At 50.2% G+C, this 26,612-nt stretch overlaps 1 protein-coding gene across 3 annotated transcripts; it reads right to left on the bottom strand.

Moving 5' to 3' along the window:
- Nucleotides 1-244: 244 nt before the first annotated feature.
- MALL (mal, T cell differentiation protein like) lies at nucleotides 245-26,612 on the bottom strand. 3 transcript variants are annotated; one of them, XM_043604027.1, is made up of 4 exons: nucleotides 26,410-26,612; nucleotides 6,393-6,560; nucleotides 3,914-4,036; nucleotides 245-1,836 (listed from the first exon to the last, which is right to left on the bottom strand). In XM_043604027.1, exons 1-4 carry the CDS (start codon nucleotides 26,515-26,517, stop codon nucleotides 1,774-1,776), a joined length of 462 nt encoding a protein of 153 aa, XP_043459962.1. In that variant the 5' UTR covers nucleotides 26,518-26,612; the 3' UTR covers nucleotides 245-1,773. The 3 variants fall into 3 exon arrangements, with proteins under 3 accessions (XP_043459962.1, XP_043459961.1, XP_043459963.1); XM_043604026.1 differs by having other exon boundaries at nucleotides 245-1,789; nucleotides 26,410-26,602; XM_043604028.1 differs by lacking the exon at nucleotides 6,393-6,560 and having other exon boundaries at nucleotides 245-1,789.

The raw sequence follows: 26,612 nt of genomic DNA, 5'->3' as shown, positions 1-26,612 counted from the left end.
CCTATGGAGGCCTCTTCACCGCCCAGGCCGAGCTAGTGCACCCCCAGCTTTGCCCAAGCTGTGCGTCTAGTTTCTGGAACTTGCTCTTGAGCTGTCCTTACAGAAGTTGGAATGACATGAGCCCCAAGCCCTGGAGACGAGCTGGGCCTCCCTTTCAGCGGCCCCAGAAGCAAGGCCGGGTGTGGAATGGATGTGTGCGATGGCGGCCGGTCCCAGCTGCTAACGTCACGAAAGTGACCATCAGTATTTTTTACTGTACAAACAGCTTTTATTTGGATACGGCTACTCAGTAAATATTGAACAGTAATCGTCCCAGGCAACAAAGTGAGAGATAAATGGTGGCTTTTCAAGATATCACCGTGGTGAGAAAGGGAGTGGTCAACGATGCCGGATTTTGCAGCCAGAGAGTTCTCTTTGGTGGCTCCCTGTCCCCCCCCCCAGCCCCCAGGGGCAGAAAAAAGTTGGTACAAAACCGTAAGTCCTGGAATTGGCTAAGACTAGTCCCTTTCACGTAATAATTTATTTCATGTCAAAACCATAGCAGACACATGCAGTTATGGGGCTGTGCCCGACTCGCCTGGGTCAGGAAACCCAGTGCAGAGACAGAGGACGGGGCTTGGACCCCTGCGCAGATGAAGATATGTCTGCGAGCACAGCTCTCTTCGGGAAAACACTTCGAAAACAGCACCTCGATTTTATGTGTCTGTGTGCATAACGCCAGCCTTTTCGTTGAGAATGCCCCCAAATCACCAATGTCTTTGCCGCATGAGGCCCCTGCTGGCACCAGTCAAGGGGACGCAGGGGGAACAGGTGCATGTGGAAGAACAGAGACCCTGGCATGGGGTCCTTTCCTGCCTCCTGAGATGTCCCACGAGGTGGGACAGAAGCCCACAGGAGAATCCTTGCGTGGAATGTTCTGCCTCCTTCCTTGATGGTCTTTCCTGAGGGAGAAGGAGGCTTCTAGTCCTTAGGGGCGGGTTTCTGGATCTCTGGCACAGGTGTCCTGTGGCCTGGAAGTTTTCTGACAGCCCGATTACGGGGAAGTAGGAGGACCCACCCTCCTTCCCCTCTGCCAGGTCTTACTGTATAACTGTAGAGTCAGTGACTTATTTCTCCCCACAAATCTACCCTCAACGTTGCTTTTATGAAGATGGGGAGGAAAGGGAAGGGGGAGTGGAGTGGGGGCTCAGTGTGGCTCGTCCCTGTCAGCTTCCCCAAGGAGGGCGGGTTTGGACCACAGCTCGAAAGCAAAGGCAGAGCCATGCAAACTTGCAAGGGCTGTGGATCTTCAGATCTGAAGGCACTGACAGCACCATTTTGATTTTAAGAAAACAAGACTGAACGTCCCCGTGAACCTGCTCCAGGGAACGTCACTCAGTGCTGGGGCGGAGTCCCCAAACAGGCGTGACGATGGCAGATGTGGGATTCTCAATGGCGGCGAGGGCTTCGGATATCAGTTTTCCAATAGAGCGAGGTTCCTTGTCAGATGAGACAGTTACCTTCCCAGGCAAAAGCCAAGCCAAACAGACACACAAGCAAACAAGCCCCTCCCCCAGCCTTTGCATAGTCACCGTAACGAATTACAACGTCCAAACAGACGCGCCAGAGTGCGATCTGGTCACTCAGCCTGAAAAGCTGGCCTGTCCATCCCATCGATGTTTTTGTTGATCTTCCATTTACCATCCAGATGGTGGATGTTGAAAACTACTTTTGGGAGCCGATCATCCAGGTGTTCACAGGGCATTTCTCCCTTCGGCACGGCTCCCCGATTCTTCAGTGGTAATAGATGCTGAAGGCATGGAGAATGTAGAGCAGGGTGGTCATAAAGGCGAAGAACTGGCAGAAGACGAGAGGTTCCGTGTTAGCCATGGCCAGATGGCCGCCCCCACCCCTCCTGCACCTGGGTCCGGACTGGACTCCTGAGATCTCTGTAGCCTCACGAGCTTCATGGGCTCCAGGACCCTCACCTCCTCCCGCTGCCCAAGCCAGACACCAGCCTGACTCCTCCCTTCTCCCATCACCACGTCCAAAGCCATCCCCAACCAAACTCATCTGCGCGTACTGCCTGCCTATCTCTTGGTACGCCCACTTCTCCCTTGTCTTGGCTGCCCTCATCCTTCGTGGCCTCAACTTGCCCACTTCTGCTCACTCTTCCCCTCTGATCTGTCCCAAGAGGAAGATGTGATCGTGTTGCTCCCCTCATGTGGTTGAAACTGTGTGGTGAGTCCTTGCTTCTCAAGAGGGAGGCCATTGCCCTGGATAGGCCTTCCAGGCCTGGCTGGCCATTCCAGCTTCGCTTTGCCCCACTGTCCACTCACACCCTGTTCTCGTTCCTTCCTTCACTCATTCATTTAGCAAATACCTTTCAGGCACCTGCTATACTTCAAAAATGACAGTAGCTATAACAGCGCACAAAACATTCAAAAATTCCTATCCTCACGGCGCTTACATTTCCGTGGCAGAAGCAGAAAATAAGCAGGATTGGGGCGCCTGCGTGGCTCAGTTGGTTGAGCATCTGACCTCTGCTCGGGTCATGCTCTCGCAGTTCATGAGTTCAAGCCCTGCGTCGAGCTCTGTGCTGACGGCTCAGAGCCTGGAGCCTGCTTTGGGGTCTGTGACTCCCTCTCTCTCTGCCCTTTCCCTGCTCACACTGTCTCTGTTGGTCTCTCAAAAAATAAACAAGTGTTAAAAAATTAAAAAAAAAAAAAAAAGAAAGAAAGAAAAGAGGCAAGCTAAACCAGTAGAGTAGCTGGTTTGGTGGGGATAAGTGCCCAGGAGAAAATAAAGCAGAGAAAATACAGGACCTGCTGGGGAGGGGGAAAGGCAAGGCCTTCCCGAAAAGGTGATATGTGAGAAAGCAGCAGAAGGAGGTGAGGGATTTGGAGCAAGGGTGTCCCTGTCGGGGGGGAGGCGAGAGCCAGGCTCTGTGTGGTCAGGGAGCAACGAGGAGGCCAGGTTGCTGGAGCAGCTGACCGAGAGCGAGCAGGGGAGAGGGGTCAGAGGGTGCCGGGCCAGACCGTGGAAGGGTGGTGTGTGGGCGTTGGCGTTAGTTGGGAGTTTAAGGGACTTAAAATTGTTTGAGGAGGAGGGAAAGGAGGCGGACAGGTTGGAAACACCTAGTGCTTGTCGGGCACCCCATTCTTACAATTGGGAATAACACTCCATGGCAACACCCCTTCCTCCAGCCACCGGATCCTTGCAGGAGCCCCCAGACTGACCCAGGCCTGGATCTTTCTGGTCACAACAACCGGTCGGTGTTGGGCTCTCACCCAGTCTGGGTGTTAGGTCCTTTCCAAGAAGTGTTGGAGGCAGGATTGAGGAAAGTTAGGCCGCCAGAGGAGGAAGCTGCTGGCTGTGAGCAAGCGGCCATGTGAGGGCGCCTTTCCACAAAGGGAGAAAGGCAAGCAGCGCTGGCTGAGTCTCTGGTCCTAGTGGACCTAAGGTCTTGGGGGTCCTGCTCTTCCCACGACTGGCCGGGCCACCTGGCCCTGGGTTCTATCAGCCAACGTGTTAGCCCTGTGGACTTGTCCTTGAAATAAAAGGACATTGGAACGGTTCAGCCACGCCGAGGAATTGGGGTTCCTTTCCACAAGCGGTGGAAATTCTTCCCATGGAAGAGAGAAATGTGCTCCAGCTTGGGTTTTAGAGAAAAGAATTCTGAGGGCAAGGCTGGGTGGGGAAGCAGACGACGTGAGATCGCAGCTGAACTTGGGCTTGGTACCCCCTGAGCTCGTGCAGACACACACAGCACACACAGAGACACAGACGCACACAGACACATGCACACACACATCTCCTTTCCTCCAAGCCCCCTTCAGTCTGAGGCTCAGGGCCCCCCATTCCACAGCAGACAGAATTAAGCCCCCTTCGATGTGCTCCCCACCAGTGGCTCTGTGTTCTGCGCGGCACTCACCGAGGCTGCGGTGTTTATGTAGTAGTTCCTCAGGTCCGCGGTCTCAGAAACGATGGTGGCATGTGCTTGTAAGACAGCAGCACTCATGTACAGGATGCCAGTGGTGCCGTGGTACAGGCTGTCCTGGAAAGGAAGAGGAGAGGCCACGGCCACCGTCATGTGGGCACTTACGCAGGTGCACACTTCCCTCTCTGACCACACAGCCGGGCGGAGGGAGCAAAAGAGACAAGCCTGCTCCTCCGACTCCTGCTTTTTTCTTTCGCAGGGTTTCTGGTGAACAATAGCGGATTAATAAACGGCAACGGGGGCACCTGGGTGGCTCAGTCAGTTAAGCGTCCGACTTCGGCTCAGGTCATGATCTCACGGTCCGTGAGTTCGAGCCCCGCCTCGGGCTCTGTGCTGACAGCTCAGAGCCTGGAGCCTGTTTCAGATTCTGTGTCTCCCTCTCTCTCTGACCCTCCCCCATTCATGCTCTGTCTCTCTGTGTCTCAAAGTAAGAATGAAAAAACGTTAAAAAAAAAAAATTTTTTTAAATGGTTATCAGTTCTGGAAGGAATGTTGTCACAGGCGAATTGGCATTTTGCAACCCCTAATGAGATATTCAGCTCAGGAAAACTTATTAGGAGATGAAAAAAAAGTATCAGGGGAAAAGCTGATGGGTAAGCCTGTCACAGTGGAAGAGGGGCCACCAGTTGCCACATGTGATAACGACTGGAACCCACTTAACGGAATGTTGTTTCCAGAAAGGTGTGAACCCATCTTCACTGCAGGGACTTGGAGGACCAAGTCACATCTCACCAGGAAGAAAGAAACAGACAAACCCAAAAGGTTGGACCTTCTGTAGGACAGCTGACCCGCTTTCTTCAACAGCGTCCCTGGCAGGGAGAGCCATTGGAGGTTAAAGGTACCCAAGAACCCTCACTACCAAGTGCAACGCACGGCCCCTGGGAGGATCCTGATCAAACCGGCCAACTGTAAAAAGACATTTCAGGTGTAATCGGGTGAATCTGCATACGGTCTGGGTCTTAGATGATACCGAGGAATTATTGTTAATAACTTTATGTAAGTGTCGTAACGTAAGGAAGTTTGCATGTTTCTTTGGAGGCAGACTGAAATGTATAGAATGGAATGACATGTTTTGGATTTGCTTTAAAATTCTTCAGGAGAAAAAAAAAAGGCTAGGTGCAGCAAGCGTGTTTAACACTTAGTAGTGTAGGAATCTGGGTTATGGTTACTTGAGGGTCCATAATATAATGGTCCCTACTTTCGTATATGTCCTAAATTGTTCAATACAGAAAATTTTTATTTTATTTTATTTTATTTTATTTTATTTTATTTTATTTTAAATGTGTATTTGTTTTTGAGAGACAGAAAGAGACAGAGCACGAGTGAGAGAGGGGCAGAGAGAGAAGGAGACACAGAATCCGAAGCAGGATCCAGGCTCTGAGCTGTCAGCACAGAGCCTGACGTGGGGCTTGAACTCATGAACTGTGAGACCATGACCTGAGCCGAACTTGGACATTCAGCCGACTGAGCCACCCAGGAGCCCCAAAACAAAAAAAAATTTTAAATGGTTATCAAGATGATGTGACATGAAAACAATGTAATGACATAATATTAATGAAAAAACTGACATCCAAGATTATTGGTTCAATGTGATTATATATACATTTTCCATACAATTTACAAGGAATATAGGAGAATGCACCCAGTGATTGTGAGAGCACCATGGGATTGGGTGATTTTTTTCCTACTATCATTTCCTTTAATGCTGCTCCCATGATTTAACCATAAATAAAATTTAAAGGGAAACGCGTCAGGATGTGCTTTATATAGAATATGTATATTCCTAACAAGGAAGATGATGGAGGGGAATGCAATGAAAAATTTGCTGTGGCAGAGAAATGCTTTCATTCTGGCTTAATAGTAAACACAGGAAAGGGCACCGGGTGGCTCCGTCAGTTAAGCGTCCAACTCTTGATTTCAGCTCAGGTCATGATCTCACGGTTCATGAGTTCAAGCCCCACATCGGGCTCTCTGCTGTTTGTGTGGAGCCCACTTTGGATCCTCTGTCTCCCCTCTCTGCCCCTCCCCTGCCCTCTCCCTGCTCTCATATGCGCTCTACCTCTCTCTCAAAAATAAACAAACATTAAAAAAAATAGTAAACCTGTGAAGATGAAAAAGTCTTGGATCCATAGTGACCCAGCCCTGAAAAGGCCTCTGGTCTCTGGTCTCTGCTTTTCAAATGCCATCTGAAATGATTGTAATTAGTCATTCTTCATGCCTTACTTATGTACACCGTTTTTGAAGTGGGGGGGATCGCCCTTTTTAGCAGTCCTCACCTTCTCCATGGAGCAACGAAGTCATTTACCTTCTCAGCCTTTCTCCTTCCCCACCCAGAAGGCCCTTTGTCCTCACAATACCCAGGACAGACATCAGGAGGAATCCAAGGGCTTGGGTCACCCTCTCTGGTTCTTACCAGGACTCGCCAGGACTCATATCTTTTGTAAAATCCAAACAAGTAAGACAACAGGAACATCAGGGAGATGAGAAAAGAGGTGAGTGAGACATATATCACCCATCCTTGTAGCAAGGCGTTTGCTACCTGGGTGGCAGCTACCAGCATCCAGACCCAGCACCCAAATACCTGTAAGAAAAAAAAAAATAAAACAAGAACCTTCATTTGCTTGTGTGGGGCATAGTTCCCTTTGCAGGGCATCCCTCTTCTCCTCTGTCTCCGGTTACGAGCTCTGCAGATGAAGTTAGGGGGGAAGCAAGAGGGAAATGGGGAAGGAAGGCTGGCCCCGAGCAAGAGTAGACTTTGTTAGAAAACTCAAGTGGTTGGGGCGCCTGGGTGGCGCAGTCGGTTAAGCGTCCGACTTCAGCCAGGTCACGATCTCGCGGTCCGGGAGTTCGAGCCCCGCGTCGGGCTCTGGGCTGATGGCTCAGAGCCTGGAGCCTGTTTCCGATTCTGTGTCTCCCTCTCTCTCTGCCCCTCCCCGGTTCATACTCTGTCTCTCTCTGTCCCAAAAATAAATAAACGTTGAAAATAAAAAATAAAAAAAAAAAAAAAGAAAACTCAAGTGGTTAACACAGAGGTCACCAGTGGAGGGACTTGGGCAGTTTGGTTTGTGGATGTGTCTTCTTGGCCCAAACAGTGGTGACATACACGGCCGTTATATACATTTCTGAATAAGTTGCCAACATTTAAAACAGGATATTTCACAGGAAAAATTTCGATTTTAGACATCTCTTGAGAAGTCTGTAGTTCTAGCCACAGTTGAACACATTCCCACGCCAGAGTGGGCTGAAATGAGTTGTGACTGTTTCTTTAAAAAGGACCCAGAGTCCTCAGTGGACCGCATCCCCTTCACCCCGAACTCCACGCCCTTGTGTCGCACGTTTTATGTCGCTCCCTTTCTCTGTGGAATAGTGCTCTCCTTCTCCTGGTTCCCTTTACTCACTCACCATGCCTGCCTGGCCCTGTGTGCATTTAGTTTGGGCCCCTGGGCTATAGTATCTGACACCCTGTGGTCAGATAGCAGTTGGGCAATACTATTCCAGTTTAATCATCTCTCAGCTCTGTCCAACCTTTTATTATCCTCTTGGTGGAGAAACCAAATCTTTTCTATGGACTCTGCCTTGGTTTGCTTTTAGCCTGGGTTTATACTCATGTTAGTGAGTCCAGGGAAAGAAATAAATGTCCACTAAACAGCATGTTCAGTTAGAGGCCTGAGGGAAAGGGTCAACATGAGCACCAAGTAGTTTTGCTATTGGTTTGTCTCAGAGTTTCTGTGCTCCTCTCTTTCCTGGGTTCTCCTTAGGATATCCTTGTGAGCCTCCTTGGTTCTCCCTCTCCTCACTCCTGTTAAATCTATGCTTCTAAGCATCGTACAGGTTGGCAATTCCAGGTCTTCAGGCCCACACATCCACTTGCTACTGGATGTCTCTACTCAGATGTTCCATAGCAGGGGCCAGCTTTGTACTTGCAGGATCCCGAGAATGAGCGCCTTATTAAATTTTGCACCCTGAGCATCTCATTTGCCCCACCCCAGGCCTGTCTTTGCCCCCTCGAGATCCTCAAATCCAACAGTTACAAAATCTGAACTCATTGCCACGTCCTAATTCCCTCAGAACCCACTCATCTCTGCACCTTCTGAGAATGACCCTTCTGAGGGAGAGAGTGATGGGTTTGGGAATGAGTGTAACAAGTGATAATGTTCTACTTCTCACACTGCACGGTGGGAAATTTTTTCTTTTATAAAGCAATAAAATAATTACAAAAATGTGTTGGACTATGAGACCACTGGAGATTTGGAGTGATGAAGAGACAGAGCCAAGGATGGCTCCCAGATTTGAGGTATGGAGGAAGCACACCACCAGATTTAAAACTTTGCCTAAAGTTACAGTAATCAAAAAGAGTTATCAGTGCAGGTAGCTCACATTTCTGCTCATCTCAGGAGATAACTCATCCCTTTCCCTAGTTCTGTTGCCTTCCACACAAACTTTAGAAGCAGATTGTCAAAATCTACAGTATCTTCGGGGGCTTTGTGTTAAACTTATGGATCGATTTGGAGGAGAATTGACATCTTTACTATGATGAGTTTTCCAATCCATGAACATGGTATGCCTCTCCAATTATTGACGTTTGTCTTCTTTTATCAATAGTTTGTAGTTTTTAGCATACAGGTACTGTACACACTTCCTTATATTTATGCCTCAGTATTTTATTTGGGGGGAGCTATTGTAAATAGTATTGCTTTTTAAAAAATTTCATTTCCTGGGGCACCTGGGTGGCACAGTAAGTTAGGTGCCTGACTCTTGATTTCAGCTCACATCATGATCTTGTGGTTTGTGGGATCAAGCTCTGTGTTGGGCTCTGCACTGACAGCTGGAGCATGCTTGGGACTCTCTCTCTGTCTCTTTCTCTCTCTCTCTTTCTCTGCTTGCATTCACTCTCTTTCTCTCTCTCTCAAAATAAATAAATAAACTTAAAAAAATAAAAATTTCATTTTCCAGTTGTTCAATGCTAGTAATAGAAACATGACTGTTTATTTTGTGTGTTAACATTGTATCCTGCAAGTTGCTAAATTCACTTACTCGAAGAAGTTGTTTGGTAGATTCCTTGGAATCTTCTGTGTATCTCATTAGGTTTTAATTTTTATGATTACAAATAAGATTGAGCTTACGTGCATACATTTCATCTTCTGTAAAAATTTTAATTGTTTTTTATTGGTTCCAAACTTCTTATGGGTTTGTTTTTCTTACTGATTCATAGTAATTCTTTCTAATAGTGTGGATCTTGTTGGCTGTGCGAATTATTGCAAATATATTCCTCGAGCTCGTGTTTCACACATTTTTATGATGCCTTTTGATGAACAGAGTTCTTAATTTTAATGTAATTGAATATGCTCACCTTTTCCTTTATAGACTGTGCTTCTTTGGTCAAGTTTAACAAATCCTTCCCTACCTTGGGTCATGAAGATAGTCTTTCTGGGACCACTTTCTTCCTGCAGTACAATCATTAGTAGTTTCTTTGGGAAAGGTCAGTTGGTAGTAGTCAGTTTGATTTGTCAGAAAATATTCTTATTTTTCACCCTGACAATTATTTCCTCTCCACACTTCTAAGATATTTTCTCAATGGTTCTACATCTTTCTATATTTTCCATTATATTCCAGCTCCATTGTTGCTGCTGAGAGGGCAGCTGTCCATTGCACTGCTGTTCTCCTGAAGGAATCTGTCTTTGGTATCTGGCGGCTTTGGGAGTCTTCTGTCTTTGAAGTTCTGCAGTTTGTGTTGAAGCGTGGGTATCTTTGTACTACTTTTGCTTGGCATTAATTTCATATTCGATACCTGATAATTCCATTTCCTCAGTCTTGGTGCCTGATTCTGCAGTTTGTGGCTTCTGTTAACTTTCATTCCTGTTCATTTTTTCCCTCCTATGTTTGGTGAATTCTGGTTGTGAATGACTGTGGGAGTAGCTCACTTCTGAATGATGCTATTAGAGAACTTCTGGATTAAACAAGTCCAGTTATTTCTGTCTAGGTGAACTGAAAGATATGCAACTTTCAGTTCTCATTTTCATAACATACCCCTGGCTTCCTGGGACGAGCAGTTCTCACCTTACAAGTTAAGCAAAACATAGACATGGATATGTCCACTGTCCCTGATGAGGCTTCCACTGCTGTTATTCTGGAGAGGAAAAGCACTTTGGGGTTTATAGAGAATTTATGAGCCCTTATGGAGAGAAAAGGAACAGGAATTGAGAAGCCAAAACAGATTAGGAAGGTGACCACAAACAAGGCTCTCACTGGGCTGGACAACACATTCAGAAGCTTCACCTTCACGTAAAGACCAGCTCTGGGAGCACATTTCCCCAGATCTCAATAGTCAGTGTCCATGTGAATTTTGCAAGTCTTAGGTTGAGCCTGGGACCACCTGTGAGTAAGATGGCTAGCGTGTCCTGAAGAGGGGGTGTTGAAGGACAAAAGCCGCTGTCCCCCTTGAACTGGGCTCCTGCATGTTGATCTCAGTGACAGGGGTCTGCTGGTGCTTTGGGGCACCTGCTAAGCATCCTCCCCACCGAGACTTGGGAAGTGCATAAAAATGCTGGCACCCTGTCAACACCCAAACGATGCTAGCTGCTAGTGGCAATGGTGTTTGGGACTTAGTGACCGCACCGGAGCTCGTCAAATTTTAGACTCATTTTAGACCTCGGAAGGCAGACCATGCTGTGTGCCATTCACCGCTGTATTCCTGGTGCCCAGCGCAGGCCCTAATACAAGGTGGGTGGGCATGGGGTCAAAGATCATCCTTCAGAATGAATCAATGATGACACTCCCGTGTTCATCAGGTGCTTTACAGTTGATAAGACGCATTTGCTTAGACAGCCTTGGTTAGTCTACACAGCAGTTCGAACTCCTTGGACTTTCTGAGACCAGAGAACTGCCACTTTATACCTGACACTGCTTATTGCCAGTTCACCTCTGCCAGACCTGGGGGGTGTGCCAGAGTGCCTGAGCCCCACTGAGCCTATCAGTGCCCCCCCCCCCACCCCACCATCAGAGGCTGCCCTGGGTGGATGCCGCCAGATGCACATTATTTACACGTCACACTAAGTTCTCCCCACAGTGTGTGAGGTGGTGCCGTACTGGAGGGGACTGAGACCTGAGGTCACACAGGACATGGGGTAGGACAGCTCTAGATCTCTTCTGGCAACCAGAGTTTACGCCTGAGGGCAGGGGCCTCTGAGGGCTTGGGTATCTACTCAAATTGCCTGAGAATCTTCTTGAAATGGCTTTAGTGTTGCATAATCAATGTTATGAAGGGGAATGTTATTTTTTATTTCCCCACCCTCTACCTTCTGGACAGAAGAAAGGACCAGGGCCAAGGACAAACTCCGGGCGAATTTACACCCGGTCTTTCTTACCTCGTTTCTGCCTCAAGCAGTCTAGATTGGATGCTTTATAGGTAAGCCGGTTTTGAGTATTTGTCTTTATTTATTATTTTTTTAAATCTATATTTAGCTTTCCAAATTTTCTTGGCAGCCTAAACTGCTCTCTTATTTGAACCTTCAGTTTGTATTTTCCCAAGAGCAGGAGATATTTTTAGATGTCTGGGGCTGGCCCTCAAAGTGGAAGAATATTTTATCATAGTAAGATATTGTGATCGAGTGGATTTCAAGTACTACTTTGTTCAGAGTCTGTTTCTTACGAACGGACACAGATTACTCGTCTATGCATTCTGCAAAGGCTGAACCGAAATCTGAAGAGATCTTTTACCGTCGGATGGAGTTTAACAACAAGTTTGGTTGCTTATTCCTCCTTCGAGCATGGAGAATAGCTCCTTCGCGTGCAGAGTGCTGGTGAAAGCACTAGAATACAGAAACCGAGTAGCCTCACCCGGATTGGTGCCTGGGAGAAAAGCTGAGATTCCAGGCCTGCGGAGGCGGAGAAGTTGGGCTCCGAGCATCTCATCACACCACAGAGTGAGAAAACTTTCAAAGGCACCTGGGGTTAGGTCAGGAGGATTCAGAAGGGTCTTGTTGACAATTTGATAGGACAATCTGAGCTTCAGATAAGGATTAACAGCTGTGGGTTGAAATACAGCAACTAAATTGAAGTCCGTGAGTTGAAAAACTACTTTCAGAAAAGCCCCCTTTTGGGGTCATTTTGGGGGGGGGAGGATGCTTATTATTTCGGAAGGCAGCTGTGCCCATCGTTATCCCCCCCCCATGTTTATTATTGTGATTGCTGCTTAAAAAAGGAAAAGAAGGAACAAAAAGTATGGTGTAGAGGTAAGGAGATTCTAAAATACGTGGATGCCTGGGGCTTCCCCTCTGAGTCCCGTTACTCCTGGGGTCTTTGAAAGTCCATCTGGGGACTCTGAGAAATCCCCAGGGTCTAGGTCCTGCCCCAGAGATTCTGACTGAGCCCATTGTGAAAAGTTCCCCAGGCGGTGCAGTTAGGACCTGAGAACCCTGGGAACCTCTCTCTTTGTTTCCCGGCTGACCCACCCTGTTTATGGACGCAGCATCCTTCCTCCTGGGTTCCAATTCAAGCTCTGCCTGCTCGGCAGGTTATTTGACTCATCTGTACTTTCATGCACTTGTCCATCAAACAGAGGAGGTGGGGATCGCCTCTCTCATCGGATTCTCGTGAGAACTAGCTAAGTCTCCCCAGCACACGGTGAGCGTGTGGTAACCACTGTTGGCCATGTTAGCCATAACCATTTGGAATGGCACAGAGGACCGGAGGGAATGTTCCCCGACAAGGAGCCAGAGGAGGGAATGTTCAGGGCCAGTCTTGCTGAGGGAGGGGAAGTTCACTTCTGGGGGAGCCGGGAGAACCACTAGCTGGGTGAGTGAGAGAACATTTAGGGGACACACATCCTTCTGAGGAGTCGATGGAAGTTTCGGTCATCTAGAAAAACGTTACCTATGTACACGCACGACTTTTGTCTACAAATCTGGGGACTCGCAGACCCTCACAGCCCACCTGCGGCTCCCAGGTTGAAATCCGTTGTCATCTCCAGGCTAAGTAACAGTGCCATCAACTGCTGTATTATTTTGACAGTATCAACCGAAACATTAAATACACATATTGTTTGATCCAATCATTTCACTTTTTCGAGTCTGTCCTATAAATAATGCACAGGAACAAAATGGTGGAAGTACAAAGTTGTTTATTGGAGCCTTGCTGGCTATGGAAAAGATAAGATACATCTTAAATGTGCATCCAGAGAGGACCAATCAAAGCAATTACGTTTGCACAGTGGAACACTCAGCAGCTTTCAAAAAGAATGAAAAAATCTTTGTATGCCAAAGGGAACAAGTTCTAAGTACCGTAAAAGGCACAGACCAGCGCGCCCAGTGTGCTATGATTTTTGTAGAAAAAGAAGAAAATGTATGTGTGCGTGTATGTGCATTTGTTTGCAGATGCACAGAATGTTTCTGGAACGAGACCCAATAAACCAACCAGTGCCCCAGGCTCCCAGGAGAACTACTTGACAGGGTGTTGAATGTTTAAGCTAATTAAAAAAAAATTTTGTATTTACAAAGCAAGAAAGAAAACCCTGTGCCAGATGATGGAGGCTGGCTTCAAAGGTCAAGACTTTTGAATGGGAGAGACAGGAGAATCGCCTGTTCTTTGGGGAGGATGAATCCGTCCACCCAAATAGAGCAGGTGGGACCTGAGGCCCCTGATGGGCAGAGCAGGTGAACTTCATGCATGGAGAGGTTCTGAAGACAGACACCGCCCTGGAGATGACCCCATGTGAAAGGCAAAGGAGGAGTCGAAAGGATGCACGGTCTCAGATTGCACGGGCCGGGACTCCGGGATGAGGCGGGAGGTGTGGGCTCGGGCGGGGCAGGTCAGGGGGTGAGAGCCAGGGAGGAGCACTGGGGCGATACCCTGCTGGCAGGTTTTTCTGCATAGCTGGGCAGTAGCTCAGCGTTGTGGGTCTCACCACCAGCACCGCATTCCTTTGCTTACCACTTAATTTTCACGAAGCACTGCCTCTCTTTCCCTTCCCTGGGACTTGGGGGAACGCAGGCTCCACCACAAAGCCTCAGAAACTTCAGGCCGGGAGGACAAGGCCCACATGAAGACAGTGAGGCCCAGGAGGTAATGGTGCCAAGCGAGCTGGGGGCTCCTGGTCCCACTGATGGCCCCGGGCGGGGGGGTGGTGGGGGGAAGGGAACAGACTCCGTAAGGACAAGCTCTAGCATTGCCCACTGTGGGAACCCAGACTCCCTGGAGGTAATGAGGTAATCCATGGTCCCTCACATTCAGGAGCCCCTGGCCCATGAGCTTTAAGTCCGGGGTCTCTTGGCCATTGCAGAAAATTTTTAGAAAATTGTATAGGGGCGCCTGGGTGGCTCAGTTGGTTAAGCGCCTGACTTCGGCTCAGGTCATGATCTCACGGTTCGTGAGCTCAGGCCCCGCGTCGGGCTCCGCGCTGACAGCTCGGAGCCTGGAGCCTGCTTCGGATTCTGTGTCTCCCTCTCTCTGCCCCTTCCCTGCTCACGCCTTGTCTCTCTCTCTCTCTCAAAAACAAGTAACATTAAAAAAAAAAAAAAAAAGAAAGTTCTATGAAATACACAGGACACCATTTACCATCTTAACCGTTTTTAAGTGGTACGATTCTACGGTGCTAAGGGCATTCACGGTGTTGCGAAACCATCGCCACCGTCCACGTCGACAATGCTTTTCATCTTGCAAAACTAAAACTCTGTACCCGTTGCCCACTCACTCTCCCCTCCCCCTTCCCTGTCCTAATCTTTTGTCTCTATGAATTTGGCTACTCTTTCGCGGGAACGAAACGCTTGGACCGCTTCCTCTTTTTGGCTGTCACGAAGGGTGCCGGTGTGTGCAACTATCTGACACACGTTCTTTAAAAGGGAAAAAATAAGACGAAACTCATCCTGGGGCTGTGCTTTGGACCCCATAATTCTGGTGCAAAATGCTCCTTCAGACAGACCCACTGTGTTTGTGCTGGAGCACGTGTCCGTCCCTGGGTGGGGGGGGGGGGTGATATCAACTCAAAATGCCTTCACTCCAGGGCGATTGTAATGACTCAAACCCAAACCACGTGGCAGGAAGGAGAGCCGTTACTACTTTTCAGCCCTAAGATTTTTTTAAATTGATTGTAAAAAATAATGTTAACAGCAAAGGAATTTTTTGGTATATTAGGTCCCCTTCCAGCCCTAGTGCTCGTGTGTACGTATTTTCTATAAAGCTGGAAATCGTGATGGACATGCATTTTGTATTCTCCTTTATATATTTTTGGATTTTGCTACGTGGCTTGATGCTAAAATTGATTCTTGGTACGCAAGGTCGTTCTATTCAGTTGGCCTGAGCACTGAATCTGTGAACACGGAGTCATTTGCTCCCAGGGGAAGTAGGCATTAGGTTCCTGCAAAATCTCTGGTCACAGTATTTTCATCAACTGATCAACACGTACCTTTATTTGAGGTGCTTCAACGCACAGCTTTATGTTAGGTGTGTGTGTAAAGACCCCTTATTTAACATATGCTCTTGAGTCATTAACACTGAACTCTTGGCCAACAGCACTACAAGCCTGTCGAGCACGTATTGTCTATGAAAGGCAACTCACGGGGTTCTCGTGCTGAAGCCCTAAACAGCACTTCCGCACGAACCGAGGGGCTATTTTAAACAGCAAAATCACCAACGAGAAGCACAAAAATGTGAAAGATGTGCCCCCAGACAGACTTTGGAAAGGACTCTTGTTTACAGGATGAGAGCTGAAGACAAGAAGGCACAGGGTAGCGTCTTGCTCGGCCCCAGCTGGGAACATGCACCTCAGACAACCCAAACATTTTGCTGCTCTGTACGGGCCCGCCAATAACCACGAGAGTGCGGTGAGTATTGTTTAGCGACTGCGAATAAATTGTCGCGACTACATACGTTTGCGAAGAGAGAATCCAGTAATGACAACTGACTGCACTTTTCAATGCCACAATTACACTGCATCAGGCTGAGAAATGTCACTTACTCCCTGAGGCCCCTGTGCCTGCACATTGGATGTCTCCGGCTTTTCCCGTTACAGACAATGACACAGGAAATAGTGTTAACAGAGATGGTTGCCTTCGTTTAACTTGTATCCTTGAATTTCCCAACGGGGCTTACTGGTAGGAGGCGTGGGCAGGGAGGGGTGATTTTCCACCATTCACTGGGCTCATCGCACGCCCAGGCTGGGACATTCGTGTGACCGAGTCTGGCCCTTCCAGGGGGAAGACATCAGGGGACTCCCGGGAAAGGGTTCTTCCTGCCTAAGGAGACCAAGATGAGACTGTCTCCGTTCTTGCTCTGGTCATTGCTGTGTCTGGTATCAGGCCTGGAGCTATGAAACGAAGAGGACAGAGGTGGAGGGAAACGGCTTGGGCCCTGGCAGTGCAGCTATGCTGCGAAAGAATCAGCCCAGAGGTACAGCTGGCCGAGACTTCCCAGAACGTGACATGGTCCGTTCCCTTCTGCTCAAGCCAGTCTGAGCTGGCGACGGCCCTTGGCACGGCACTGCCGAGGACCAGCTGGGATGCCTGGGACCCCACCCCCCTCTTAGAACACCCTGCTGGCTCCCCGTGACCCGCAGACCAAACTCGGGCCATGGCCCTGCAAGCCCAGCCTGCCTGACTCCCCCCGCTCTGCGTCAGTCTCGCTGAGCCTCCGTCAGTGCCCCCAGCCCTGGGGCTTCCAAACGTGGGCTGAGATTCATGGTGAAGTTAGTTTGTTAGTTCGTCGCCAACAACATTAAAAAACTAAGTAGGCTGGACTAGCAAGCAGGAGTACGTTACCCATGGGAAAGGGAAACAGTGTCCTGAATCTGTTTCATTGCACACACACACACCACACATGCACACCTGCACACACGTGTACCGGGTTGCCACGAAAGCATCTCTCTTCTGTGGGCCCCAGTTGGTGTGGGGGAAACCTTTGCTCTGGAATGCCTTCCTTCCTCTAGCCAAGGGCCTCTGCCTGTGCTGGCGTGCACCCCCTTCCACAGTCCTTTCCTCCACAGCACTGTCTGGGGCAGACACTCTTGACATTGGGTCCACAGCACGGCTGCCATAGCAGGAGCCCATCGGGGACCTGAGGGCCACACTGGGGCCCATATGGGCCGTGTGAGCCTGGGAGAGGAAGGGAGCGGGAACGAAACTTGACAGGAGCCCTGGGTGGGACTGGTGGGAGGGGTCCTGGAGTGTCCCAAATCTGCAGTGACTAGAACTCAGTGTGGACGAGCCAGGGCAGACACAGCTGGGTGACGCTGGCCTCCTCTGGGCTGCCTCGGGGAGCCGGGCGCTCCTGGGCGGTCCTCACCCAGCTCGGAGACCCCCGTGCCCACGTGGGTGCTGTCTACAGCCCATGGGGCAGCTCCCGTGCCTGAGTCAGTGGCTGCCAGCCTGTGAAGCTTCTGAGCAAGAATCATTACCTCCTTCCGTACGGCGGAGGGGGAGGAAACCGGTTCTGGGAGGCCAAGCGACTTTCCCAAAGTTACTCATGGGAGCGCGCCAGGCCTGGACTGGAATCCAGGACCCGCACACAGCTAGCATTGTATGGAAGTTCTACGCTCCATAATTTAACCTAGGACACTTCCAAACACTGAGTCACTACATCCTGATTCACAGAGGGCGAGTTTTCTCTGTGGCTTTAAGGTTAGCAGGAAATTGTGGCCCAGGCCCCTTGGCCTCCGGTGAGGGCCCATGTCTTATCCGGTCCACTCCAGGAACAATAGTGCCGGCCAGAGCTCCAGCTACCACCGCTCCTGGCAGAACAAATCAAATAAGGAGGCCTTGGTACCCATAAGGCAAAGGAGGGGCTGGCCGCTGGCTGGGGAAAGTCTGTGCCTACCTTGGGGTGTGTGCCTGGGAGGGGCAGGATGCCGCCGCAGGGGGAGGGGTTGGTGAGTCAGCGGGGCCTCCTCCGCCTTCCTCCCCTCCCTCCTGGCTTCCTCCCCCAGGGCCACTGAACCCCCCCACTGACCCAGCTTTTTATTGACCGAGCAGTACAGATTTTCATAAAGTAGGGTAATAAAACCATTCTTACCCATCCAAAGTCTAAAGAGCTTTTCCTTCTTGTCTCTTTAAAAAAAAAAAACAAAACGAAAACACTAAGCACTTTTAGGGCAAAAGTGTTTTTTACCCTCCTTTTTTAAAACTTTTTTTAACCTTAGAAAAGTTAGAAAGTACAGAAAAGATGTAAAAGCAGATAAATGCATCCCGCTCCCCAAGGTGGCCTGGTGGACAGGCTTCCTCCAACCTTGGTCTCTTTCCCTTTGGTTCCCACTATGGTTGTCAAGCTCACGTCCCTTCGCATGTTACCAGAAAGTCACCAGACGAGCCCAGCAGTCGGGCTCAGGGGAGGTTCTCCACCTGAGCCCACAGATATTTTGTGTCCAAGATGGCCGTGATCCTGCTCTTTGTCAGGCACTGAGGACCCGTAGTGATATCACTATTCACTCTAGTCCTGGTTGACTCCTGCTCAGCTCCCCCTCCCCCACCTGTCTATGAGCAGACCTTTGAGGGCAGGGACCAGACCAGGGTCACCTCCTCCAGGAAGCCACTCTTGACTGCCAAGCCCGAGTGCATCATGAGGAGTGACCTCCTCATGGTTATTTTCTCTCTCCACTGCCTCCTCCCCAGGCCCCGAGCTCCTGGATACAGGACTCGGCCCTGTGGTTTTTGTGTCCCCAGTGTAGGGCACGGAGCCTGGCACAAAGCAGGCTGTACATGCTGCCGAGTTGAGGAGGAGACAGGAGGTGGGTTGCTGGACCCTCCACTCCCTAGCTGCTCAGTCTCATCTCCCTGGGCCTGATTACCATGCAAGTGGCCCCAGCTGACACCTTTTGGGCCTGCCACTCTGGCCCAACCACAGACTGGCATTTCTGCCAGAGCCGGGACAGAATGGGGACAAACACCCATTTGTTTCATCCCCACCCATTTCCTGCTCCATTACTTCACGGGCCCTAGAAATTCTCCAGGTCGGGAGCGTCCTCCCTCAGAGAGCAGAGGGGCTTCCCTGGGATGCTTTCCTACCCCTGCTGCTTTCACACCCCCCCAACTCCCCCACCCCCGGGCACATAGGAAGGACTATATAAAAATGTGTGTCAGAGAGGACGATGTTCAAATAGACGTACCACCCCCCTCCCACATCCATCCAGCATCACCTGGGCAGAGAGAAGGTCCAGATGGGCATGGGGGGTGGGATGGGCTGTGCCCAGCTCAGAAAGCAGAAAAGGCAAAGCTCAGAGATTCCCTCCAAGGGGAGGAGCTGAGTTGGGCTTTTCTGATACAGGTCAGAAGACTCTGGGGGCCCCTGTGATATCTGGCCCTCCTCTCAGACCCACCTTGGACCTTCTAGGTATAGCTTGAGGTGGGAGGGTGGGGACTGTATCTCAAAGGCTGTGGAACCTGAGTTATGGGCTGGCTCTGTTGCAAGCCCTGCGTCGGCCCCAAGCAGACATCTATTCTGGCCGAGATGGGGAAGATCTGACCATGTGGTGACATCTGAGAGGCAGGGCTGGTTGGCAGGTATGGGACGAGGCAAAGGAGGGTCTGGCAGAGATGAGAGGGGTAAAGGCCAGGGAAGCCTGGTGTGGGCCCCCCACCCCCTCAACTTGGGCCCGCTTCCTGCCACTTGCCAATCTGGACAACATTCCAGAAACCTCTTCTGCCTCCCACAGATCAGCTGTGCCCCAGGGGAAAGTTCTCTAGGCAAAGAGCTCCTGGAAGGGTGCTGGCAGCAGGTGGGGCATTTCTCATTGACGAGACTTCTTATCTGGGGTTCCCTGCGTTCCAGCAGGTCAGAATGTGCCCTGCTACTCTCTGCAAGAGGACCCAGTTATTTCCTTGAAAACACCTACTAGTTAAGGGAAATCGTCCTGGCGGGCTGACCTTCCAGCGGCAGCTTGGAGCCTGTCTTGTCTGAACTGAGACTGGCCACCAGTTCAGGGATGGCCAGACGGTCGGGGGAAGTCCAGACTTGGGCAGGAGGGCGTGTGCAGACGTGGACCATACCGGTTAGTTCCAAGGGTCTCTCAGCTCAAGCCCGCCCTTGTGTGGTCTGCTCTGTGATGTGGGCTGGAACTCTGCAGGCCACAATTCCCAGCCCCCTTAAGAAGTTGGAGTTTTGCTAGGTTCTGGCATTGGTGGGGGCCTGGAGGGGGCCTGGGATGGGAGGAGGGTGGTGGGGGCTTCCTGTTGGCTGGTCTGGGTCCTGTCACTGTCACTCTGGCAGCAGCAGCAGCCGTTCGCTCCGACCCCAAGGTCCCCGTGCCCCTCCTCAGAGGCCTGAGAACCAGCCGGGCAGGTTTTCCTCTGGATGTCCGAGCACTGGCCACCCTCTCCGGACTCCGGCCACTCCGGGTGCTTATTTCTGGCGGCCTCAGCATCTCCTGTCTACTCTTTCAGCTTTTCAGCAACGGCATAAACAAGTCCCTGTGTCGAATCCCCTCTGTGTGCAGTACCTACTGTGGTTTCTGCTCCTTCCTGCACCCTGACGGCCGAGCTCCATTTATCGATCTCCTTGGCTAATCTCCCTTTGCCCCATTAGGCACCAAACTCCAGAAGGCAGGGGTCATGTCTGCCTTCGTCATCTTTATATCCCCATGCTTGGCACGGAGTAGGCGCTCAATAAATACTTGTTGATGACTACGTGGCATTGAGGTATGGCAGTCCCCTCTTTTCTTACAGCCTGATGGCATGCATTTGTTAACTGCCTGGTCACAGGAAGTCCTTGTCCGAACAAGCGAACATCTAATCCCTCAATCCAAACCGTTCAAGAATGCCAAGCCCCTGCCTTGAGTCAGCGTATCCTAAAGGCTACCTAGTTCCTGGAGCCTTTGGCAAGGGGGGGCTGTGCACCCTGGCTTTTCTCTCTTTCCTATCTTGGGAAATACCCTTTGTTAATACCTTCTTAGCAGTGGTAGCATCTCAGTAAATAGCTGTTGGTTCACACCTGGAAGTTTCTCACAAGAGACCCATACTTTCTACGAAGAGGTCTGGATGACAAACAATAACAACACACGTGGGCTCACATTTCTGGAGCGGTTGCAACGTGGTATTGTCTTCTGGGAATGTCCTTACTGAGACCCCAGCGCTGTCTTATGAGATCTTTGCTGTTACTTTCTCCATTGTGGAGGCTCAGAGTGGTTAAGCAATCTGCCCGGGGTCTCACAGCAATTAAGTAGCACAGCCAGGCTCTCCACCTTGTTCTGAATGACTCTATTTTACTGAATCCGAACACACTGGGGGCCTCCAGGGTAAGGGTGGGACTGGTGCAGGGAGGCTAAAGCGGGTCTAGACAACTCGGGGAGGTTGACATCGACCGCTTCCCACATTGCCCCTCCTGTCCTTCCCTCCCAGGGCCTGGCTCTTTCCCAGCCCCACTCTGTAATCCTCCTTCCCTGTTCCATGTAGTGCCTTGCAGGGGGCCTCCTGGGGCATTATGGTGGGAATCAGTGGCCCCCTGGGCATGGAGGTGGTTAGTTCCCTCATCCTGCAGAGGAGCGGGTAGGGGGAGGCCAAATGGGGGTGAGGCAGGGGGTGAAGGGAGGGACAGAAGCAACAAGGACAAAATAAAATGGGCAAACTGAGCTTACTTTTGAGTCAACACTCCCCACGGTATGGAGAATTGAAAGGGAAGCCCAGAAAAACAAGGGAAAGGATTTCTCCCTTTGAAAACCCAGCTTTAATGGGATGTCACGACAGAGGGGAGGGCACCTGCCCTGAGCCAGGCCTGATGTGAGCCCTGACTCCTTCTCTCAGCCTCCGCAGTAACTTCAGTCGGCACTGGTGACCAGAAACCGCTTGAGGGCCAGCAGGTTTTCGGACAGGCTTTTACATATAAACAGAGTACAAGAAGAGACAGGCTGAAATTACAGTAAAGCTGGGGATTGCGTTTAAGCGAGACATAACGGTGACCTTTCTCAGCTGGAAGATTCTGGAATGAGCTTCTAGGGGCATCACAGTGTTTCCCTCTGGCCACGGTGCAAGCGAATTAAGAAGCTGAACGCATCAAACACCAGTGTGTCCGAATGGTTTCATCTTTCAACTGGCTGACTCCAGAAATCTTCTTAGCTGTTTCTTTTTTAATTAGTTAACACATCGAATCAATTAAGTTAACTAGTGAAAGGTTTAAAATCAAAAGACTCCCTGGGTCACAGTCGCCTGGGTCAGCTCTTGGCATCCCTCTGTCATCTTGTAAAAAAGATGAGTCAACTCACGCCAGGCAGGTAATCAGGTAATCAGCACCCACCCCCCCCACCCCCCGCCCACCCCCAACTATGTGCACGCTGAAGAGCTGGGCCTGGGTCATATGGACCTGGGGGGTGTGGTGCTGTGAGTCACCTGGTCGCCAGCCTGCCCCGCTTGGGCACCAGCCGGCTCACACACTCTCTGAACGAAAGCCGGATGGAATACACCACGTCTGCTCTCACCTTAAAATGAACTGATTCACCCTCGAAGATCACATTTTGAAATTAACATCGTTTTCACATGGGAAATCTGAATTCAACGGCAAACCGAACAAAACATGAATTTTAAAGTTAAAATAAAAAAAAAAAGTCTCCTCCGTCACTGGTGGGGACGTAAAATGGTACAGGCACTCTGGAAAAACAGTTTGTCAGTTTCTTAACAGGAAGTAGGCATACACTCATGATACGACCCAACAGTCACACTCGGGCGTTCTCCCAGGGAGGTGAAAACAACATCCACACTAAAGCCTGCATGCGAACGTTCACACAGCTTTATTTAGAATAGCTAAACACTGTAAGTAAGCGACTAAAATGTTTCTCAATGGGCCCATGGTTAAAGAAACCACGGCATGTCCCTGCCCTGGAATACTAGGAGCAATCACAGGAAGGAACTGTTGGCACACCCCCCACAGCTTGGGTGCCCCTCAGGAGGGTTCTGAGGCATGGAAGAGGCCAATCTGTAAAGGCCACATGCTCTATGGCTCCATTTATTTATATAACTTACTTGAAATGACAAAATTATAGCGATGGGATTAGTGGTTTCCGGGGGTCCTGGGGGGGCGGTGAGGGAGGACAGGGTGGGTTGGGGGGACTATAAAAAGCAAGCAGGAGGAAGATCTCTGAGGTGATGGAACAGTTTTGTATCTTGACTGCGGTGCTGATATGAATCTACATGCGTGAGAAGACGGCACAGAAGTGTGGACATATTTTACCAACGTCATTTACCTGGTTTTGATGGGACCAGTGTTATAAAAGATGTAATCACCGGCGGGGGGGGGGGGTGTAGGGAGCTGGGGGAGACCTCTCTGAGCTATATCTGTAACTGCCTATGAATCTCTAACTACTGCAAAATACATGTTTTTCAAATGTGCATTTTAATGTTAAAGAGTCTAAGATAAAGCAACTTAGGCAAAGACCTGTAAGAGCAGTCTCTGGGTGCAGAGCTGGTAGGGAACATGGAAAATTCTCTTGGAATCTATGCCACCCTAGTTTGTCATTGTCATGACTGCAAAAGAGCCCGACTGCTTGCTGCTGGCAGCCGGGGTGGCAGGGGGGCCTCAGGGGAGCCGAGGGGAAGAGCTCAGGGCCTCATTGGAGCTCCTCCTTAGTTCTGTTCTCTTTGTATTTTGGGCCCCTCATTCCCATGGAAAGGCCCTGGGCACAGACCCTGCTCTCCAGATGTCACAGTGGGTGTTTAGGAAACCACCACCACCTCCACTCTGGGCCACCCCCCACCACGGACTACATCTGCATCTGGGTATGGATTTCACTTGCTCTGCCCCTTTTTGCTGGCCTGAGCTCCTGGTTTTAGAATGCACCCTCTGGACTCATGTCCTTAGAAAAACACATGTGTGTCTATGATGCCTCAAGCCCCCAGACTGAGAATCTGCTGGGACTCCAAGGCCTGGTGCTCTGGTATCGGCCCCAGTGTGTGGCAGTGGGCAGCATGCCCAGGTGACCAGGGACAGAGGCGTTTCTGCTGGGCTGATCTCGCCCTCCTCTCCAGCCCAGCACGTGTGCTGCTCAATGGGATCAGAACCAACCGACCAACTTGACCTTCTCCGTTCTCTCCCATTTACCTCCCCATCCCTGGCCCAATACGAGGCAAGCACACTTGATTCTGTAGTTCATGCTTGGAATGCTGATTTAAGGAAGAGGCAGGTGCAGAATAGCATGTACAGAATAACCCCATTAAATCCATATTTATGCGTGTATATATATAATATAATAATATATAATTATATATTATAATATATATAATAATTATATATATTATATAATTATTATATATATAATAATATATAAATATAATCCATATTTATGCGTGTATATATATATTTATACACATAAATATGGATTATATTTATTTCTGCATTTTCTAAGTATTCCCACGATGAATAAGGATCACTTGTGAATTAAAACTAAAGTTGTCATGCCGAAACATCAGACAAGGCCGAATGAAAGGACATTCACAAAGTAACTGATCAGTACTCCTCAAAAATGTCAAGACAAAGACAGAAGGAGACAAAGGAGATCAGATAAGCAAATGCAATGCGGGATTCTGGACTGGATCCTGGACCAGAGAAATGACATGGGTGGGCAAATCAGCACAATTTGAATGAGGTTTATTAGAACAGTTGACCAACGGAAGTATCGGTGCTAATTTCCTGATTTTGATGGTTAGATTAGCTAAGATGTGGACCTTAAGGGAAGCTGAGTAAAGAGTGTATGGGAACCCTCTGTACTGTTCACGCAGCTTTGCGGTAAGTCTGAAGTTACTTCAACAGAAAAATAAATGAAAAAAAATCAAGCCAATGACGATATCTCACCCACTAAGATACTTAAGGCCCCAGAGACCAGCATAAGGAGCCCAGCATCATGGGGTTGGGTCCATGAGAGGCCCCTCTCACTATCACTTCCCCCTGGGTTTCTCCCTAGTTTTGTAAGCCCTGTCCCTCCAGCCTCCTGCCTTGCTGGTCTCTCCTGGACTCCAAGCCTTTTTCCTTTTCTTGGCTGCCAGCCTGGAAATCCAGCCTGTCTTTTGAGATCCAACACCAAAACCGCCCCCTGAGTGGTAGGCCTGGACCCTTCCCCGGCTTGACAAGGTCAGATGGTCTCTCACGCTGGTGTCCCAGCCCAGGACAGTCACGGCCTCAAGCATAGTCTGACTGTGGAGAAGTGTTCGTGAGTCTCCCTCCTGCAGACAGGGAACCTGGGAAGGCGGGCCCTGTACCAGGGGCTTGCAAGATTGACATAAATCATGCACTCAGTATGCAGTGGTGGACTAACCAGGATCCTGGCAGTTCATGTGGTTGTTCTGAGGTGAGGAACACGCCTGGGTCCGGGCACAGAGAACTTTCAGGAGCACTAAGATGTCATCAGTCTGGCAGGATGCCCATACGTATGTCCCCCGGGGTTCAGGCCTGGCAGAAACCTGCCTCTTGGGTGGGGCCTCAGCTGGAGCCACCCAAATGCTGGGCCTGCCCTGCCTGCCTTCCCTTTCTTGGTGCCATCAATGGGCGCGCTTTAATGAGTTTGCCACGGGGTCACTCGATCAGGCCCAGCTTTCGGGCAGATGACACGAGAGCGCTGGTCAGGTCCGACTGAAAGCCGGAACCACTTTCTACCTTTCCCTCCCTGGCCTAGGGCCAGCACGGCCAAGTTTAGAGCTGGTGAGAAAATATCACCCATAAGCTAGATATTTCACAAGGTGTTTGAAAAAAACGAAACAAACTCCTTTGCCCTGAATTATTCACTAGACTTTAGTGTCCCCACAAGTAGAAAGGGGACGGTGACAGCCGGCTCAGAGAGGACTGGAGTTTGACTGACACTGTGTATGCAGAGTTCTGCAGACTGGAACACACGAGCTCCCCCCCCCCCCCAGCCTGCCCCCCGCAGGGATCAGGGCCACCATTCAGCTGTAGGGCACCTCAGAGAGTAAGTTACGCAGTGACACGTTCTAGTGTGCGACCCGGGCGTCTCACACAACTGTTTTATGGCAGATGTTGTCAAAAGCTACCTCCTGAGCAGAGTCGACAAGTCAAAGTTCAAAGTCAGCTGACAAGACAATTAAGAAAATACGGGAAGACCTTCTCTCAGAAGGAAACAGTTCCCCCATTTTGAACTTTAGAAAAGCCGAAACAAGCAAGGAATTGGAGAAGAGAAACCATATAAAAATCCATTTCCCACACCTTCCTGAGGACCCAGGATATTTAAGCAGCATCCTCCCCCTGCTCTTCCCCCCACCCCAGCCCCTCCAATCACCAAGTGGCCTGCTTGTCACCCGTGGTGGGTTTGTTTTGGAAGGAGGAAACCCACCCATACTGCAGAAGCCAGAGGGGCAGAGGGAGGGATTAGGGACGTTCGGGCTGAGTCTGAGTCGTGGGGGAGATCGGAGACCACAACTCTGGCCCGGGTTCCCTTTCTCCAGGGAGTGCTCTCTAGCCACCGGCCAGCTTCTCCCAGGCCCTCCCCTTCTGCAGGTGGCCCACGAGGCAACACTCACCAGCTCCGGCAAGAAGAAGGCGTAGGGGATGGTGAGGAACAGCGAGACCCCCAGGGGCACGTCGGGCGGGGAGTAGCTGGTGGCGGGCGGCGGGTCCGGGGAGGCCATCTCTCACCCAGTGCCTGGTGCCCTTGGCTCCGCAGCAGCTCGCCGGCTCCGAGGGCCCGTCAAATATCACCTCCTGCCCGACACACCCATCGGAC

This window comes from Prionailurus bengalensis, chromosome A3 (assembly GCF_016509475.1).
Source record: "Prionailurus bengalensis isolate Pbe53 chromosome A3, Fcat_Pben_1.1_paternal_pri, whole genome shotgun sequence".
In the NCBI taxonomy this organism is placed as follows: Eukaryota; Metazoa; Chordata; class Mammalia; order Carnivora; family Felidae; genus Prionailurus; species Prionailurus bengalensis.
The sequence above is the reverse complement of the archived record's forward strand: the minus strand, read 5'-3'. Positions and strand labels throughout refer to the sequence as shown.

What these genes read in the sequence shown, in the direction of transcription:
- MALL (XM_043604026.1), bottom strand. Translation starts at nt 26,517, where the DNA reads ATGGCCTCCCCGGACCCGCCGCCCGCCACCAGCTACTCCCCGCCCGAC. An exon ending in ATGAGTCCTGGCGAGTCCTG is followed by an intron (nt 4,037 to 6,392) that starts GTAAGAACCAGA and finishes CTTCCTTTCCAG; the next exon opens with GACAGCCTGTACCACGGCAC. An exon ending in ACATAAACACCGCAGCCTCG is followed by an intron (nt 1,790 to 3,913) that starts GTGAGTGCCGCG and finishes CCATGCCTTCAG; the next exon opens with CATCTATTACCACTGAAGAA.